General features: G+C 42.4%; 1 protein-coding gene across 1 annotated transcript in view; it reads left to right on the top strand.

Annotated features, from left to right (window-relative positions):
- LOC138607405 (voltage-dependent R-type calcium channel subunit alpha-1E) overlaps window positions 1-20714 on the top strand; it is an 88079-nt gene that overhangs the window by 17426 nt on the left and 49939 nt on the right. Inside the window, exons 2-4 of the mRNA XM_069679996.1 lie at window positions 7445-7711; window positions 17441-17546; window positions 17652-17791. Of these exons, the coding sequence (XP_069536097.1) occupies window positions 7445-7711; window positions 17441-17546; window positions 17652-17791 (513 nt within the window). The remainder of the gene's footprint in view (window positions 1-7444; window positions 7712-17440; window positions 17547-17651; window positions 17792-20714) is intronic.

Raw genomic sequence — 20714 nt, 5'->3', positions numbered from 1 at the left:
CTGCCTCTGTGTGTTTGTACCTGCTCTTTTATACACACTTTAACCCCTCCCATAGGCTGTCAACGAGAGCGTTCTGCACACTTATGAAAATGTGTTGACATGTGTTGCTCAGACACACTCACAGATTCCTTACCTCATGTCTCTGTCTGTCTGTCCGTCTGTCTGTCTGTCTCACAGCACTGTGTAAATAGTTTGTCTTATGCTGTAGGTGTTACTCACCGCCGCATAGCTGCCAGCACTTACACTCAACCAATTACACTACTTGTCATTTAGTCAATGATTAATCTTTCCCTTTTCTATGCCTTTTACTGCTTTGCTACCTGACTTGATTTCAAATTAAAGTGCTTCACAAAGGAGGCCAAATTAGAATAAACCGGCAATGTGTGTGATTTCAAGTGATATCTAGTATGCAGACTGCACAAGCTTGATCTTGTGATAATATTTGTCAACCTTTCTTTTGCAGCGATGAACATTTTGTAAGACCCAGAGTTCCTTTCTCCTCGGCTGGACGATTTCTTTCTCCGACTTTAATATATTTCCTGCCCTGCTCCTTCACACAGTGTACGGGGTCTTTGCTGAGTAGGCAGATGTCAGGAAACTGAAGTTGTCTTAAGGTTTCAGAATCAGATATTTTTAGCTGTCAGCATAACACCGAGCTGCACAGTGCCTTGTTAATTTGTCATTTTGTTACTCCTCAGCTCCAAATACTACATAGGACTAGCGTGCTTATATAAATACTTACCAGTAAGGGCAAATTCACCTACATGTGAACTATTAATTAAACAGCTTGTTGTCTGTTGTAGGTTTATATCCTGATTGTGTGGACAAAATAGGTACACTCTACAATGTAGCATGAAAAAGTGGGATGAGTCATGTGAAAAGCCACGTGAAGTCAGGGTGCATGATATGGTGTTGGCAGGTGAAGATGGAAATAGTAACATATAACAACCAAGCGTGTCAGTAAACACATGTGCATTGAATCCACATTTTTTGGTCCTCGGGGTAAGAAGCTAATTTAGCTTAAACACTACCCAGCAACGAGCCTGATAATGACCAGGTGTACGATACAAGCCTGCCAGGTATCTCCACGTCCACATGTTCTATTTTTAAATTGAAATCTTTGTTCACACCCCCGTTCTCCATACTGGCATTAAATCCCATTATCCGAGCAAGGACTGTCAAACCGCTGTCATGACAGCAGGTATATTGGGTAACCATGTGTTCCTTGGCTAGATTTTGCGAGCTAGACTTCTCTACAGGTCGAAGAAGATATTCCAACACTGAAAACTTGTCTACGATGTCAAATTAAATTCTCCACCAATATTTACTTTCTGTAAATTTATGTTGATGGCATGTAAGAAAGAGAGAGATCTATGACACCTATGAGCTTCAACCAAGTCCAGTTGCCTTTTGGATTAAGCTTAGAATCACCAGACAAAGAGATTTTCATAATCTGGTAATCTAAATATTATGTCTTCTTCTAATGATTATTTGTATAGGGACAGTATTTAGCATGTAAACATAGTCCACATACCAAAACATGAATAGCCTATGCTACTTTGCCATGCCAATCCCTACATGGGAAAACTCACACAAAACTCCCACAAATTGACAAAAGAAAGTACAAAACGCACCCTCTTCAAAAATGTTTAGTTATACCTAATATATCAAGCTGTTAATGAAGCCATTGTAACAATTAGTAAGTTAAAACTGTACCGCTTTAGTCAGTGGTGTCAATGTAAACCTTTTTAGGTTTGAAATCTCGTATATCTCCACGCTGTTACGTATACTTTATGTACAGGGACTGACCCAACCAGGGCAGGTGACGTGTATAGCTCTTTAAGGAACACCACCACATGGCCCTTGCACAGGACAAAAAGGCCCAAGTGTACAAGATTCCCCGGATCCTTACTGATTTCGACTGTGACATTTGAGCAGACATTGAACTTTGGAATATTGGAAAGGAAGGTAAACATATCATGAATTTCAGCATTCAGGCAAAGGGGTTGTTCCTTGGGCCAGTTGGGACCTCCCCTGTATGGGCTGCAGTTTAAAAAAAGATTGCAGAGGATGTACAGGATTATTGTGTGATCTGTTTAGGTGTTGAGCATTGAGAGTTAGATATAAGCCATCTGCATGCATGAGTTCCATCCTGATGAGCAGACACCTTGCATACTTTAAGTGTATTAGTGGGTGGGTGTGAACACGTAGTGTAAATGCTTTGAGTGGTCGGAGGTTTAGTCAAGAGGAGGTGGTCAGAAAGGAGTTTTGAACAGTCAGGTTCTGATGATTTTCTTGGCTCTGTAGGTGCTTGGGGTTGACGTGAATGGGTCAATTGCTGTCCAAACCAAGCTGGCTAAAATAGGGGCCATATGGGCTTTTTTCCAACCCCAACTGACTCAATTGGTGCGGTCCATGTAAGGATTTGATGCATCATGGCAGGGCCTGTCCAAATGGGATGGACTAGGCCCTTGCCTCAAACCTGAAATGATACCCCCTCAGGCCTGTCCCTGTTTTTGCAGGTTTTGTACAAAATGGGGAGGCAGACCCCTTGGTAGTTTTAAGACTGATCCTGCTACAGTTTCTGAGCACCCTTCCAGCGATACTGTTGGGAACTTTCTTAATCATAGTACTTTTAAGACGTGCAGTCTGATGGTAGGGCTTGGTTGATAACAGTGACACAGGAGGTGACTGCAGGCCTTGTAGTTGGTCACAAGGAGGCTGTGTGATACTCTCAGGTTGTGGAAGACCCTAGCCAATATTCCAAAGGGCAGTATGCTTGGTCCAGTACTGCATACCAAGAGATCTCTGCAGATGCATCTTTGGTCGGAGTCTGAACCAGAGGGGATTGGGGAATCTGATGCTGCATTGTTGTCTGTTTGCCCTCAGAGACAATGTACATTGCTTTTCAACTTCTTCACTGGAAGAATCTCGATTATAAACCACCTTCAACCCTTAGGGTCCTTGCAGCAGCAATGAAGGGAACAGTGTGAGTAATATGCTGGCCTAGAGTGATGGTAGCCACCTCTTACATTTCTAAAAAAGGTGCCCAGGCTTACACTGTGCAGCAGGAGGTTTGCCATCCCAACATGAGATTTAGTTCTTCTCCTCTTTAGCCCCTGAAGTCGGTGATCATTATGAATGTCCCTTAAGGTTGCATTTCTCATACCATCAACATTTGCTGAAAGACCAGGAAAGCCATAGGCTCTGTCAATGCAAGAGCTGCTGTCGTTTGATGCAGGAGACCTTCTACATCTGAATCTGGCATTCCTGCTGAAGGTGCTTTTGGACCTAACCAGAATCTATCAGTGGAAGTGCTTTCCATTGACCTTGCCCAGGAAAAGGGTGAGGAGATTCAAGAAAGGACTAGGTATGCCCAGTCGTGAAGTTCTCAGCCATTGGCCAAATCCAGTCTTATTGGTTTAGAAAGACAATTGAGCTGGCATACAGAGTTACTGGCTCTTTGGCACCAGTTTGAATGAGTGTGCACTCCTCAAGGGCTGTGTGATCATCATGGTACATGGTTGCTTTTATTTGATAGGACAGCTGAGGTGAGACAGGAAATGTGGGGAGTAGAGAGAGTGGGGGATGACATGCACCAAATGATCGGCAGACCGGGAGTTGAACCTGCGATCATTGCGGGACTGTAGCCTCTGTTTATGCTCTACCGACTGAGCTAAACCAGCACCCCATGTCCATCAAATTTTAAGTTTATTGCTTGAATAATGCTGCTGGCTCCTCCTATAGGAATCAGGTACTGGCTGCCACTATGCAATAGATACATATCCACAATGCCCCAGTGCCAGTGAGCCAATCTTGGCCAGGCCTGAGAAGTGTTGTGTATGCTCAGTTAGATTAGCATTGACCAGGCCATGAATGCAGCCGCATCTAGTGCCTAAGTGTTGTTCCGTGAAACACAGCGTCTGGCACTGTCCCAGGTCAATGAATGTGTAAGGTGTATGTTTGTATATAGCTTTTCAAAGGTTTGTTATATTTGACAAGAAATGTTTAGAGCACTCTGGTGGTGGGGTCATCTCAGCAGAGGGATCTTAAGGAGTATGTGTAGAGCTGGTCTGGATGTGAAAGCGAACATTTGATTACCTTGCAACATTGGTTCTAAAAGAGAAGGAGCCTCTTCTCAGGGCGGGGGCGCTCGGGAACCCTTCCAGTCAATGTTAATGAGTGAATCATGCACACGGGGCCTTCTTATCCTGTGCGTAGTCCATGTAGTTGTGTCTTAAAGAGATATTCCCCCCCCTGGGGTCAGTTCCTTATCATATCAGACAAAGGTTACAACATAACCTAACAAGCTGAGAATTGGAGTAAATACATTGAAGTCAAGTGTCAGTTAGGTCCGGTCACCATCCTTCAAAAATAACTACTTTATCACAAAATGTTCTTTATTAGCTACAAAACTACTGACTCAAAGCAAACACGCTCTCTGCTTTTTCTAGAAGAAAATATTTCCACTCTGTTACTAACGCCTAATTACCATAATTCATCCCTCACCCCTCAGCCAAGGCTGCTAAATTCTATCTTCCTGCCGAAAACAATTTAATGGTATCGCTCACTTACTGCTGCTCAGAGGAAGCGGCATGGACAACTTTTCTATCACAAACAGACAAATAGAAGATGACAAAAAGAGATTTATATGTAATTCTTTTCAGTGGGAACATTTGTATGTCTCTTTTTTTACTATTTAAATGAGGAGATGTCAAATAATCTGTCTCTGTTCTATTTTTAATGCCCATAATGTGTCGGAGCACTAATGAGTTGGAGGCCACACACCATTGATCACTGCCTTCGTCATACCGTCATCACTAAATACCCATCAGTGTCAGTCTCATGGTTAACTCTCTCCTGTGGTGCTTCTGTTTCTACCATCATCACTTTACTATCTCAGTTTAAACAATGGTATTATAGTGGTAGTATAGTGACTTCCTCAGCTTGCTTGTCTTTCAGAAAATAGGCCTTCAAACAGGGAACTGATTCCTTTTTTGCTTTAGATCTTATGAAAGAGTTTTTATTAGAGCATTACTTTATCAGAAAACAGGATTTTTCTACATTGTTCTTGTCAGCAAAATCCCATGTAAAGACCAAAACAAACAATGGTTAGTCCATCTCAAGGTATTTTGACTAACCTTACCAGCCTGTTGCATTCAGCCTCAAGCCCCTTGGTTCCTACTGAAGATGTAGATCTATAAAAGGACACATTAGTATGTTTCTTTTCTTTTTAATGGCTAGGAAATTTCTCTAAACACCTGGGCAGTTTGGCTCTTAGCAAACTTAACAGAAATACAGCTTAATAGTGCATTTATATGACTTGTTACTGCCATGGATTAACACATATTGTGATATGTTTTACAGGATGACTGACAGTGTGATTGACTCATTATTAACTACAGTGCCAACTGCCAATCATTATAATGAAGGGGCATGTGAGCCACCGCAGTAGTTTTGTTCATTGAGATGTTTTTAATAGTTTTAAGCAGATACAATATTTGGATGTTAGTCTGACTTAAGTTGAGACTGATCTCAACAACTGTTGGATCCTGATTTTTTATCTTGCAACCAGAAAGTTGTAAAAAAAGCAAAATAGATAAACTTCAACAGCTTCATTAGCAGTATGATTACAGTGCGATTATCATGCCTTTAAGAATCCGATGACTAAACAACTATTTGATGGATTGCCATGTAATTTTGTACACATTTTTTCTACACTTTTAAGATAAGATTAGCTTTATTGATCCCCCACAGGGGAAACTTACAGATTACAGCAGCTCACAAAACAGGCAAATTAAATAAAATACTCAAGTAACAAACATAGACAAAAGGTACAAGTGGCAATAAAAGGATAAAAACAAAATTTTGTAGCATTGCTGGGGCAAAATACAGCAGCACAGAGCTTTTAGCATGGCTGTAAACTGTAAGTGATCTTTGTTTTTCAAGGGATATGTGAACAAAAATGACATTTGAAGCTTCTTTTACCCTTCATTGTAAAAATAAAAAAACAATCCCACACCCTAATGAGAGCAGACATGATCACTTGCAGCCAGCTCACAGCAGCACGACTCCCCCTCACTATCATGTCTTGCAATAGTAGGCTCTGAACATTGTAATTAGCCAGAGATGCTCGCTGCCGTCCTCCTGAGTGTCTTGCTGGCGATGGCTTTTTCACAACAGGTGTTTATGGTTCTCCCCTCAAGATCCGATGCGTGACCAGCATTCAGTTTGCTCGCCCTGACAGAGGCGTGACCGGGCAGGGTGAACAACACAAGGCAAAGCCACTATCAGAGAACTTGATTCACCATTCACGTAGATCCAGCAGTGAGCCTTTAGTGTTTTTATGAGATTTTTTCGCAAAAGCAAAAAGTCAGCGAAGACTTTAGAAGGTTTCCAGGCTTTCAAATGTTCCATGTTATTGTTTTACACAATCCCTACTGGTCAGAATGGAAGCAATAACATCAAATATGTAAATATAGGCTATATTTACTACATTGTCACTTCATCAGTTGAATGCATGACAGATTTACTTGTCTTTTTCCCGTTAACACACGGTTTGTTCGCGGAAAGCATGGTAACCTGTATGTAGGGCTGAGCAGGGGTTAGGAGAGGTGTGTTGATCCTGTCGCAATAGGAGACACTGTTGCCTCCTCTCCTCCTTCTTTTACAGTGCAGGGGGAAATGGTGATACTTCCTCCACTATCCCACTGCAGACAAGAGGACTGAGGATTTTTCTTTCCTTCTCCGTGACACGTAGTTGACAGCTTGTTTTGTTCGGGGAACAAATGTCGCGGAAAATGCCAAAGTTTTTTTTTCCGGTCGTCCTCTTATTACGCACGCAGTAGGACGGGGCTCTTGTGGTAGGTGGTCAGCAGAGAAGAGGAGAGAGGAGACAGGAGTGATGTGCTGTGAATTTACTCAGTGGACTGTCGCTAGTTTATTTAAAAATGCAAGGAACAACCTGCTCTGCTGCTTTTCGCACAGGGGGCTGAGGATGGCTGAAGACGTGACCTGTTGCAGCTTGTCTTGGAGCTGTTAGTGTTTGGATTGATACAGCGCTGCAAAATGAATCCGTCTTCACAGCTTCATTTAACTCGACGGATTGTTAAATGAGGAGGAATTAAATAACTTTTTGGATTTGTGTCCATTTTACGCAGAGCGCGCTTGAAAGGGGATTGGACGTGCTTCTTTTGTTTTGGCTCTTCTGTGAACCGACTGGAGAAAAAAACCGTAAATGTTTCGGACAGATTGTGAAGTTGAGGAACACTGAGCGCGGTGTTTTTGTGAATTAAACTGATGATGGACTAAAACTGGTCGGGATCTGACCACTTTGCTTCTGTCACACCGAGCGCAGCACCGCGCCCTGCTTTCTCGGAGACTATAACCTCCTTTCTCTCCCCTGTCCTCCCTCCCTACCTCCCGTGTGGTTTGCTTTTGACAGAATGGCCCGGTTTGGGGACGACGTCCCGGGCTTGTTGAGCTCAGGGGATGGAGGGTCCGAGCGCAACCGGAACCGCGATGGGGCGGCCGTGTCCACAGGTGGCATCTCCCCAGCCTTCAAGCAGACCAAAGCGCAGCGTGCCCGCACCATGGCCCTGTACAACCCCATCCCGGTTAGGGAGAACTGCTTCACCGTCAACAGGTCCCTGTTTATCTTTGGCGAGGACAACGTGGTCAGGAAGTACGCCAAGAAGATCATTGAGTGGCCATATCCTTTTCTGCTTCACAGTGCAGATAAAGCGGGTGTAAGGTTTGAGTAATACAAACACACTCAACCAAGATGTGCAAGGAGTTAAAGGTAGGTAAACACAGAACAAAAAGAAAAATGTTTTTCATAATCCATAGGTGGCCCCCAACCTGATTACAATGTTGTCAGACTTCCACAAGTGACTTCAAGTACTGAAACAGCCGAAGTGTTTTGCCCTCTGAGCCATATAGAGACTATAAAGGGAATTTCAGCACCATGGAGAGCACCATGGAAAAAAGAACCAAGCACAAACTCGCAAATATAGACACACACACACTCTGGGTTCAATCTGGGAATTGATTGAGTGATAAATGACTCTTTTTTTGGTTCATTAATTGAGCCAAATTAATTAATAGAAAGCTCTAAATGGGACTTTTTAAATGTACCAGTCGATTGGGTGCTATTTTTAAAGCCGTAATCTAAAAGTGGATGAAATAACACACCAGTAAGACTCAGTTTCCGTCAATGGCTAAATTGACAGTCAAACTACTGCAGCAGGGAGGGAGGTGTCAGTGGAAAGTGGATTAGAGGAACACACTGGAGTTTCTCTGAATCTGTCTGTCGCTCTGTCGACACAAGGCTATGAAGTCATGCTGTTTCCCCCCCACAACATTGTTCCTCCTCATTAGTTATGCACAGCAAATATGTCACACCCAGCGAGGGTTGGTCGATTAATCAATTTGTGGATCATTAGAATATTCATCAGCAACTCTGGTGAGGATTTATTAATCATTTTGGTCAATTTTAGGCAAAACGCTTTCTGACTGTAACTCCTCCAGAGTGTGGAGTTTCTGCTTTTATTCTGTTTTATATAGTTGTAAAAGTGAAAATCTTGTGGTTCAGGATAAACCAAGACGTCTAATTGGACTAAGGCAAACTGTGACAGGCATTTTTCCACTAGTTAACGTTGTTATAAGGCCTACTGATCGACAGAAATGTGTCTGCCGCTATCTGCCTCATTAAATCTATTAAATCAGAGAGCTGCATGATACATGTTGCATAACACTTGTTCATTTTCATTAGTGCTGTTTACATAAATGATTATTTTGCTGCAAACCTCACGACTCCCTCTTTTATAACAGAAAAGGGAGGGTCTTTATTATTTCCCTCTGCCTGTTGCTGAGGACGACGACCACACGCTAATGTCCATGTGTGGCGTGTGTGTGCTGCTGCTGCTGCTGCTGTGCGGCTCACCAGGTGTCTGGGCCAGGTGTGGCCCCTTCCTTGCTTTTGTTCTGCTCTATTCAGCAGCTTCCTGACTGACTGGCTGGCTGGCCTACTGCTGTTTTTAAAAACCCAGCAAATAGAAAGAGAGTGCTTCTATTGTTGCTCGCAGTGTATTGTTGTCTTCTCGGGGTCTGCACATGCATTCAGGAGATTAAAAATAGAAACAGGATGAATTTCAATCAGCGGCTGAAGAGAAAGGGGCGAAGTGTGCGTGTGTTGGTTAACGTATCGCAGATTTTTCCGCCCCTTTGGCCACTACCTTTAACTATCTGCACCTAAAGGCATATCTGATACTGTGTGCAAAGGATACAGCTGTGTGTGAATCCAAATCCTGTGTGTACTGTATGACCAGAAGGAAAGCAGCCAGACTGTATAACCTCCAGGTTAATGTGCCTGTGTCTTATTACATCTAATGAGCTCTACTGTATCTGATTAACAGACATTAACAGGAATTATATGTAATGATGTCTGATCGCGGTGTCATGTGCTATTACAAGAAGTCATTACTCACTGACTCATACTATATTATATTGTTTGTTAATAAGGTTTTGGAGGGAGTGATCCTGAGTGTTGTTGTGTTCTGGTCAATATGAACTGTGGCTGTGAGAAGTGGAATCAATGTATCAATGGATGTGAGTGTGAAGATTCGTCCTCAGTTAAAACACAAGTAAGCACAAAGTAGAACACACACTTTACATTTAAAGTAAATATAAACAGTTATAAACAATAATACACACAATTAGATTTGTTTTTACTTTTATTGACAGAATACATTTGTCAGCCCCTGTCCTTTTAAGAAGTGTTAAGAACTTTTCTTTAGTGAAGGTTAAAGAGGGGGTATTATGCTGTTTAACATTTTAGCACATATAATAATGTAACAATGTTGGATGTTCAGACTAAACATGGGTGAAGTTTCAAATCTGTAGGTAAAAGTAGGTTGGAGTAATCCCCAGGCTTCCAGCTCAGTCTGCTGTGAACGGCAGGTTTCACACAGTTTTTTCTACACGCTGCACTTTGTGATGTCACAAAGTGCAGCCTCAGCAGGCTTCAGAGAGCTGGCTAATCAGAAGGAAGCGGGCTTGTAGGGGCGGGGTTTCTTGAAGGGACAGAGCTGACTGAGTTGTTTCCGGTAGAGGCTGTATGAGGGCCTGCACAGAGCACCCCCCACCCCCTCCCTTGAAGGAGCAATACCACTGTTTACCCTTCATGCAAACTTAAACCTAAAATAACAGATTGTTTTTGGCCACTAGGGGGAGTAAAAACAAGTTGTGAACACATCCAGTCGTTATGGAACAAACTTAGAATTCATATAGAATTGTATTTTTGGCAAATTAATGAATGTATTTCCAAAAGTTACCCTCTGTGTTTAGTCTGCACTGTACCTGCTCCTGGGGGAAATGTCTGTCTCTTTAGCAGCTAAATCCCCCCCCCCCCCTATGTTCACAAGCTGGTCTCTAACTATGTGTGTTTCCTGTGTGGTGCTGACCAGGAAGCATGAACTGGGTTTTTTAAAGCTTTTTTTTTTTTTGCTGAAAACTACAGTGGCTGACAAGGTCAATCGAGCAGCAACAGCCTAAACGGTTTCCATTAGAAGAAACAGGCTGCAAATTCAGAAACACATGCAACGACAGAAACAAGCTGCAAATGAAAAAAAACATGCTGCAAAATGCTGAAGCAAATGCATTAATTGTGCTGCAAATACAGAAACGATGCAAAGTCAAAAACACACAAATCTGGTCAAGTGACCTTGCAGTGTTGCTGTATTTGCAGCGCGTTTGATGTGAATGCATTTGTTTCGGCCTTTTGCAAAATGTTTTTTTCATTTGCAGTGTGTTTCTGTGATTGCATGTGTTTTGTACTTTTGCATGTGTTTTTTGAATTTGCATTGTTTCTGAATATGCAGCCTCTTTCTTCTAATGGAAATCATTTCTGCCCTTGTCGGCCATCATAAAAAACAGCTGCCTGCTGCATCCGAAAACAACGGCATGAGAACAGAGAGATTAAACAGAGGCAGTAAAGTTTTGAGCCTGACAGCTAAAATCAACCATCTCAGAAGCTGACCTATTGACAAGTTTTGTCAATCTTGGACTATTTCATGCTGGGAGCACTGGCATCAACCATACAACCATCAGACATTTTATCTATACATTCTTCAGGCCGACTCTCAATGTCTATTACTCAAATTGGTCCTCGCAGAAATAGAAATAAAAGAACACACACACGCACACACAGTCTCTGCAGGACATCTGGTAAAGGTCAGCTTGTGTTTGAAACACAACTTGCCGCTGTCACCTCGCTGTAAGAGACTCTTTTCTCTCTGAGTGCTCAATTAACAGGAGATGATCAGTTCAGGGATCATACAGAGGTTTCTGCTGTTGAGTGTGTGAGTGCTGTGCATGGGCCTCTGAAAGCATACTACTCACTCTAATACGATTGTGTGCAAACTCTTCAGAGTAAGGGGTGTCTAATTTTGTGTGCACATTTACTGTACGTGTGAGCGTAACAGTCTTACCTACCTGTTGCAGTCGATGGATGGCCGATGGAGGCCTGGCAGGGAAGAAGCAGGGCTAATTAAGCCCACAGCCTGAGTTTGAGAGCGGCAGGCCTGGTGAGGACCGGCAGCTGCTCCTTCTGTCTGATCCCCACTGGGATCTCCTGCAGCGGGAAGTTTCCCATTGAGAGCGTACACTTCTAAATAATTGATAGTAGGATTTAATAGTTTGTTTCATCAGGGCACACAGGAGAAATCACGGGTTTGCTGGTTGTGAGACATAGATTTTTATCTTTAGAAAGAAGCAGTCAGACAGTGGACACTGAAAGCAGGAAATCTTACTGGAAGTGTTTTAGGCGTAAATCTCACCAAGTGGTCTCACCAGTATTTAAAATTCAGAGATGGTAATTTAATTAAGGTTGTGTTTTAGGTTGTAAAATCTTTGCATGGGTCTCTAGGGTCAGCTTTCACTTGAGAGAGGCCAATTATTTCCCTGTAACTAAACCACTCGCCTGCATGAAAAAGGAAAATGGAAAATTAGAAATGAAATGACCCCTGTGTCCCTGGAGTAGTTAGCGGTCCTACTCACATTTATTTCCAATTAAAAAAACATTTTCCATCTTTTCTTATTCTTCAATTTTTTTAACAAGAGCAGATTTTTTTGGAGAGGAACTGTAACTGAAATTAAGACTAGTGAATGTGGCCTTGCACGATGCTAAGTATGCATTGGTCTCCTGGGAAACTAATTGAACCAATCCGCGATACATCACACATGAGGTGTTTTCATCTCCGCTTCTCTGGTTACATCAGGGCTGCTGGTATCATACCTTTATATCCACATGCCTCTATATTTCCTGACTGAGAGGTGTATATAAGAGCAAGTTGTTTACTCACAGCACTGCCTGAACTATGGCTGCATTTATCCTCTGGATTACTCGGTCTGTTTTAGCAGGTCGCTGAGGTGTGGAGGTGATGTGGGATTGAAGAAAGCTTGAGCTATGTTTGATGCAGCAGTCCATTAAATCCAGCTTTTATCCTTTAATAACAGCACAGTTTGTATTCTCAATAGGAATTTAAGTTGCGGTGTGTCACTGTTTTCATTCCCCGGGCTTAAATAGAGTTAATTTTACTCCAAATGGAGATTACAACCCTGGCTTTCATCTTTGTTTGTATATTTAATGCTGCTGTCTGCTTTTAACACACAATCCTGCACACACAAGCTGCTGATGCTTCTCAGATATCCAATAAGGCAGCCTCAGATGCTTGTGATTCATTTAGATTGTCACCTCTGTGTAGTAATAATCACAGGGGCTCGGATCCAATCTGGGTTTGAGCGTATTCACAGATGCACAGGGCATCACACTCTGTCTCCATGTCTATTTTTACACGCGTGTTTGAGGAATCGAGGCAGAGCGCCAGCGTCACTGTGACTCACAGGATTGCTCACGAGACGCCTCGCTGCCAAAGCTGGTAGACGATCCATGATTAACGTCACACTCCGGAGCAGCAGAGGGGAGAACAGTTTGGGTTAAAGATACTTGTTGAGTGTGAAACTTTAAGGTGAACTCCACAATCAATTTGACTTGTTTTTAGGGCTTTGGTGTTTTCTGCAACTTGCTGTTTTGACACACTTTCATTGTTTTCGTTGTTGAGAGTATACTTTAATGAGAGTAAATATTTGAGATCAGTTCCTGAGATGGCCAGACTCAAAACTCCAAATGAATGATAATGTTGCTCCTTATCTTCTGGTTGTGTTATAGGCATCTGTTTGTTACTTAAACCTAGTATGAAGAGTTTTGCGTTGGTTATAAAACAGGCTCAATTTAGGAACTACAAATGCAACCCTGACCATCAGCCAGAAGTCATTTTAGAGCTATCTTGTGAACGGGCTGGATACTGCACGCCGACCAGAAAGTCTAACACTGAGTTCTAAGTTAGCCAGTAAAAAGGAAACAATAGGTGATTTACATTTATGAATTCTACCCAGACATGTACAAGCCAGGATAGTTCAAGAGGAAGAGAAATAAAATTGGTCAACATTGGTCAAAAACGACCTCGATTCAATCAGCCTCCTTCCTTTTAGACAGATGTGTCTGTTTTATTTAGGAAACACTTGGAGGTCTATGGAGGTCATGGTGGACATTATGGCATTACTGTAAAGCAAACAGCTTTTAACGTAACATTCATGTTGGTCTTAGTACAGAGCTAACAAGACTAGGTCAAAACCTAGTATGTGGCTGAACTCATCAGGTCAATGTTCGCTTTTGTGGGCAATGCGTTACAAGGACTGTCCTTATGAGGCCGATGACAACGTGTTTGAAAGCAGGTGCGCGCTGCGGACGTAGGTGAGGACAGCGGACGAGCAGCCTACTCACCAAACAAAGTATCCAGAGCTGTGTAGAGAGAGTCAATGGAGGTCCAATATGCTCCATGATCCGCCATGTGATGTCGCAACTCTCTCTCAAATGGGTCTGAGCATCTCCAAAACTGCAGCTTTTGTCGGGTGTTCCCGGGCTGCAGTGGTCAGTACCTACCTAAAGTGGTCGAGGAAGGAAAAACTGTGAACCAGCGACAGGTTCATGGGCGGTCAAGGCTCATTGATGCGTGTGGGGAGCGAAGGCTGGCCTACTACTGAAGCTAAAACAGCTGAAAAGTTAATGCTGGTTCTGATAGAAAGGTGTAAGAACACACAGTGCATCGCACTTTGTTGTGTATGGGGCTGCATAGCCGTAGACCGGTCAGGCCTATCCCTGCCTTGACGAGTCAGGGCTGTTTTGCTGGCAGAAGAAGGACCAGCACAATATCAGGCAAAAAAGGGAAGAAGGCATTTATAAAGTCAGGCCTTCTTTTCCACTTCTTCCAAAACAACAACAGGCTTACTCGTCCACAGGGGCTGTTAAAATCCACACAAATTAAAGGTTCATTAAAGCTGTTTTCACAGATGCTAATATGTCATTGTTGTGCTTACAGCCCTTTTCAGCTGCTCCCAACTGGCCAAAATATAATTTCTTGTTACTTTAGGGTGCTTTTTACATGTATAGGAATGGTAAAAGAAATAAAAGGAGAAGAACCTCCTGGTAGTCTAAAGCTGAACAATGAGAAAAGCTCTCTTCACTGTCTTTTTTTTCCCTCCATTGTTTAAAGCATTCACTCGTTTTGAAACCTACACAAATGTATCACTTTTACTTCTTCTTAAACTCACATTCATGTCGGATGAAGTCACATCTATTCCTCCCCGTTGGGCCTTTAAAGTAGTGATAAATTATTTTATTTGGCTGGTACTAACCTTTTATAGCTCTGTCATGCAGTAGTTAAAATTAGCTTGATAAACAGCACAGAGCTGTATCCTCAGTGTGTGTGTGTGTGTGTGTGTGTATTACCACAGAGATAGTTCAGCTGCCCAGTAACCGTCTTGTAGCATTGACTTTTGGCTGGAGGAGAAGCCTGTTGCCTTGGATACCTCTGTCTTTCTATCTTCATTTTCTCTCCCCCTTCTTCCCTCCCTCTCTTCCTCCCTCTGTCTCGCCCTTCATCTTGTCTCCTCCCTTTTCCTGTTGTGTTTGAGGGAATGCAGGGTGTGGCGACTGGATGCTGCTGAGAACTCCTGGTGAGACTAAAATGATGCAAAAAAGCTTTTTTTACAAGGCTGAAAAAATCCTGAAAATTTCCCCTCAGCTTGTTACAGACATTCTGCAGGTTAACCACTTTGTTTGTTTGTTTTCATGCACGTCAGGTTCTAGTAGCTGATGGTTTGTTTTCCTGAAACCTCTCAGCGTTTAACTTAGAAAACACCGAGTCAATCTGTGGCACAGCCGAGGTTTAAGTTAGAATCCCTGCAGGCTGGTGGGAGTAAAATTGTATTTGCTCTGTTTATTTAACCTCTCTCTCTCTCCTCTCTCACATGTCCCTGAGTAACCCTGCTGGGTGCACCTGCCAGCGCATCATCGATCTGTCCGCTGTCAGTCTTATATGCTCTCATTGCCTCCTCCTCACCTACCGGCTTCACTCGCTCCCTATATAACCATCATCTTCTTCTTCATCCTCCTTATCTCTTTCTCCTGTGTCATTCTTCCCCGGTTATCTCTGCCTCCTTCACTCTGCAGATTTAAGCTCCCTCGCTTCCTACCTCTTCTTGCACATAACCAGGAGAAAGGGGACAGCCCACGCAGAGCATTAGATTCAGAGTATCACTGCTGGCTTAGCTCAACCCCAGAGCGGAGCAGGAGTTAAACCGCTAACCAATAGAGGTCCCACAAAACAGGCGGTGAAGCTTGTAGTAAGGTTGACCCTGTTTGTAGGGTCACGTCCCAGGCCCACCCACTCATACGTCCTCCATAAGCCTTCTGTTGCCTCTATGTGTGCAGCTGACCACAGATCAGGTGCAGCTTGGGTCTGATTGTGTCGATGAACTTGGGGCTTATAACATGCCAGGTTAATTCTGTTTAAAGGTTTTCTGTCCTCTGTATGGAAGTGATAGAAACTTTTCTCAGTCCTATTTCTTTCACTTCACATGTTTCCTGAAGTATAATTGTGCTCTGATGAATAAACCACTTCACATTTGTGTTGGACTGTGACCCAGAAACCTGTTTAGAGCTTTCTCTGCCTCTTTATGCGAATAATCCATAGGTCACTTATATACAAAACTTAAAGGATGAAGCTGTGATATTCAATAGTTCTCTTATTGTTATTATATGAAAAGACAGAATCTTTGTACTCATCCTGGTATTGTTTTTTGTTCTCGAAGCCTGATGTAGCTCATTTATTCCTCCATCATAGTCCAAGCGCAGCTTAAATTGTGCTGTTTCACATTTTAAGACATATATATATATATAATGTTATCCAGACTAAACATGGGTGAAATTTCAAATCTGTAGGTAAAAGTATGTTGGAGACAGACTTCTCCAGACGCTTCACTTTGTTATGTCACAAAGTGGAGGAACTCTATATTTGGGCATCTGCCTGAGACACAGCAGAACTTCCTGCCCCTGGCACACTTCAAGGACACGCCCACGCAGCGGCTCAGTCTGCATCGGAAATTGTTTTCACTCCACTCTGCTCAACAGCTCTGCTCGTCAAGTTGGTTCAGAATGTCTTTGAGAAAGTGTTCTTTGGCTGTGAAGGAAAGACGTCAGTGTTTATTTTTCCAAAGGACAAGAGCACAAGACATTCATTTCAAATCGAAAAAGTGAAGTTTACTCTTTACCGACAACTCTGTAACACGGCCACTGGGTAGGAGGCGAGCCTAAAACACTGAGTTCTGCCCTTCTGCAGGCTTTGGAGAGCTGGCCAATCAGAAGAAAGCAGGTAGGGGCGGGGAAAAATGATGATTCTTTTTTAAACTGTAAATTATGCTAAGGTACTCCACACTTGTGAAATATGAAGCTTGAAATCAGCATAATACCCGCCCTTTAAAATGTCCCTATAGCTAATGCTCAACTCCCCTTTTCAGTAATGTTCGCTAAACTACAGTGCCCAGCTGTCATAGAGAAGCCTTTGAAAGAAACTAATTATAGCCATGACCTGTTTAATAAGATTTACATGTTCAGAGGCTGGGGCGTCATGGGCCTGGGCAACGAGCCACAGAGAGAGTAGGTCATGCTGAAGACTGACTGACACATCTTTGGTTGAGATTTTTGCAAGGGTAAAAATAAAGGATATCACCAGCCTCACCCTTTATATGAACATTCTTTGATTTTAAATGATATATAAAGCTGGGTGTCATCTGCATAACGATGGTAGGCAACAATCTTAAACTGACAAATAATGTGACCGAGGCAGAGCATAAAGAAACAGAAAAAGATGGGACCGAGGATTGAACCTTGTGGAACCCCAAACATAGCTCGGAAGAACAGGTTTATCAAAAGTAAATGGGCCAACGTGTTAAAAAAAATGTACCCAGCATTGAATACATCCATCCAAGTTACTTTAAATGTCAAAGTAGGTCAAAAAAGTTCCTTAACCTTTCCCTCCACTCCGTTTGAGTACATGATCCTCACCACCATCATCGCCAACTGTATCGTCTTGGCTCTGGAGCAGCACCTTCCCGGAGAAGACAAGACTCCCATGTCCAAGAGGCTGGTGAGATAATCACTCATGGACACATCGGCTTACAGAATCACACATGTAAGCTGCAATTCAGTAAGCTAATTCTTACTCTGATTATCTCCGTCTTTGCACCTACAGGAGAAGACGGAGCCCTACTTCATCGGGATGTTCTGTTTTGAGGCCGGGATAAAGATAATCGCCCTCGGCTTTGTATTTCATAAAGGCTCCTACCTCAGGAACGGTTGGAACGTCATGGACTTCATTGTGGTCCTCAGCGGGTGAGTCAAACTGTCTTGTGTGTTGTGTTTGTGTGGGGTGGATGTGGATGCATATCTGTGAAACAGGATTAGTGTTATAAATTGAAAGAGGCGGTTATTCTGTGAGATTTATTGTATTTAAAATAGCAAGTGTTGTCACGCTCCTCAGTTCAAGGCTCCTCGATTATTTGCAGCTGGTTTGGTTTCTTAAGGATGAATAGTTCAAGAAATATGAGAAAAATCTACCTTGAATATTAGCTTTAACTCACAGTTCCTGTCTTTCTGCTGATGCTATGTTTTACAAAGTATTTATGCTTGTAACGTGGTCCCTTCTTATTCAAGAATGATTTCAAACAGCCGAAGTGCTGTTCTTTTTCAGCACAAGGTCTTTGTCAACCACATTTTCCTCGCTCTTCTCTCCTCCCTTAGCCATCATGGCAGCTAACCTTGCACACACCACCAAATATACAGCAGAAAATCAGAGGGTACCTAACCCTGACCCTGAGTGTGAATGCATGACATAGTGTATGTACATAACATGTTTTTTATTGCGTATCAGGCAGTCTTGATGTGTTGCACATGTTGATATTGCCATGACTATGAAAATACAGTTTATTGTGCAGCTCGACATCATTTTTTTGGTGTTTACTAATTAATAATTTTCAAAATCCAATCTTGTTTGCTGGAATTTTGGTGTCCTCTCAGCAAATTAATAGATATTTAGATAATAGTATATTTAAATGTATGGCTTGATTCATTTTGGACAAGTAAAAAGACAGATAAACCCAAAAGGGTAGCTCATGCAACAAAAGCATAGACATGCCGGCCTATATAGGTTTGTTTTAGACTTCTCTTTAGACTTCCTCTGACCTGATGGTGAGTGGGAGGCAGTTCCATAGTTTTACAGCTTAAATGTTAAAAAATACTTTCATTTGCAACGTTTCAGTGCTCGACCTTCATCAGGAAACCGTTTGCCTGATGAAGGTTGACCACCGAAATTTTGCAAGCAAATAAATGTTGTTTCTGAAAGTTAGACAGTGTGCAGGAGTGAACTTGCTTCTTTTGGTGGATTTCTTCCTCTCCCACGCACCTGTCCTATCAAACAGATGTGCAAAGTTTTTTTTCTACATTGAATAGCTTAAATGTTGAAGGCACATTCCCTCTTTGTTTTGAGCCTAAACCATAGGACATTTCAGAGAAAGTGATCAGAGGATCGGAGTAATCTAGGTGCAGAGTATTGGGTTATATGTTCAGGCCAATGACCAACATTTCTGTTACGATGGTATACTTAAAAAATTCAGTGAAAAAATGGTAAACAGACTGCACTTATATAGCGCTTTTTTAGTCTTGCGACCACTCAAAGCTGCTTTTACACTACATGTCACATTCTCCCATTCACACACACATTCACACACTGATGACAGAGGCTGCTACGTAAAGTGCCCCCAACTGTCAATCAGTCATCACATTCACATAAGTTGGGGTTCAGTGTCTTGCCCAAGGACACTTCACCATGTAGATAGAGGGAGCTGGAGATCAAACCACCAACCTTCTGATTGAAAGTCAACCGACTCTACCGCTGAGTCACAGCCGCCCATGCATTCAGATTTTTCCACTTGTCAGATTAAAAAGATATATATAATTGGGTGCCATCTTTATGACATGGTAGGCAACAATCTTAAACGGACAAATAATGTGACTGCGGGGGAGCATATACAAACGAAAAAAAAGATGGGGCTGAGGATTGAACCTTGTGGAACCCCATTCCACAATATAGTTTGGAAGAACAGGTTTATCGAAAGTAAATGGGCCAACATGTTAAAAAATGTTTACCCAGCATTGAATCCATCCATCCATGTCACTTTAAATGTCAAAGTCGGTTGGATTGAGGGATGTAAAACTGATCAAACTTAGCTCGTTCACTCCCTTGATTACTTATTTACTATTCTCTTCTGAAAATTGCAAAAAGGTTGCTGCATAATGAGTTACAAATTTTGATTATGGACGCTATTACTTACTATGATTTTGTCTTAATATGTGTAACACATCTATCAAATCTAAGGATTTACGGCATGGAAATGTATAGCCAAAAGTAGATTATATCCTAGGGGGCAATTATGTTTTTGATTCATCAGTATAAAATTCCAAGGCTACTGTAGTGCCGGAGTTTTCACATATTACTTAGACACACAACCAAAACCTGGATATCAAAGAAACAACCGTCACTAAATATAGGATTTTTGGGAAATTCTTTAATTAGCACCTGTTGCTAACTGATATTGGATTCACATCAGCGCTGAAGCTGAAGGTTTACTGGGAGCAGCTGTAAAGCATCCCTTCACTCTGTGTGCTTACTGTACATCAATTACACTCCAGTTAAACTCCACAGTGGGGCTTTTGTTTACCTGTTAGTCTGTTCTGTTGGGGAAAGGTGTGGTGTTATATTAAATGGCATTTTAAGGCAGTCACCTTCTCAGGAGAGGTGTGTGCTTCAATGTCAGAGCACAGAGAGGAAATGTTTGTGGTTTCAAAGGACGAGCTTGATAAGACAGCAGATTAACCTTAATACCTCTCTCTCTAACACACACAGAAACAGATGAAATATTTATCAATACCCAGCCCAGAAGTACAAAGGGTGGCAGACAAGCTTCTTAGAGAATTCTACATGATTCTGTCTGTTCAATTATTGATGAGCCAAGCTCGGGCGTCTTAACGATAGTCCACGCGCTGCTGGAGAGAGGAAAGAGGTGAGATTGGAGGTGAAAACAGAAGGAGAGGAAGGTTCTAAGGGGAAAGGTAGAGTCAGAGATCTCCCTGCTCCTGTAGTCTGTTAGTCGGTTGGTGTGACACCCAACCCTGCTGTGTGATGCTAAACGACTAAAATTAGAAGCTTAATTAAAACACAGCGAGACAGACACACGCTAATGGATTGTTCTAATCTCAC

This window comes from Semicossyphus pulcher, unplaced genomic scaffold (genome assembly GCF_022749685.1).
Source record: "Semicossyphus pulcher isolate SPU_LCO1_2020_fin unplaced genomic scaffold, fSemPul1.0.p SCAF_4, whole genome shotgun sequence".
NCBI lineage: Eukaryota > Metazoa > Chordata > Actinopteri > Labriformes > Labridae > Semicossyphus > Semicossyphus pulcher.
Note: the sequence above shows the minus strand (reverse complement) of the source record. Positions and strands in the feature narration are given on the sequence as shown.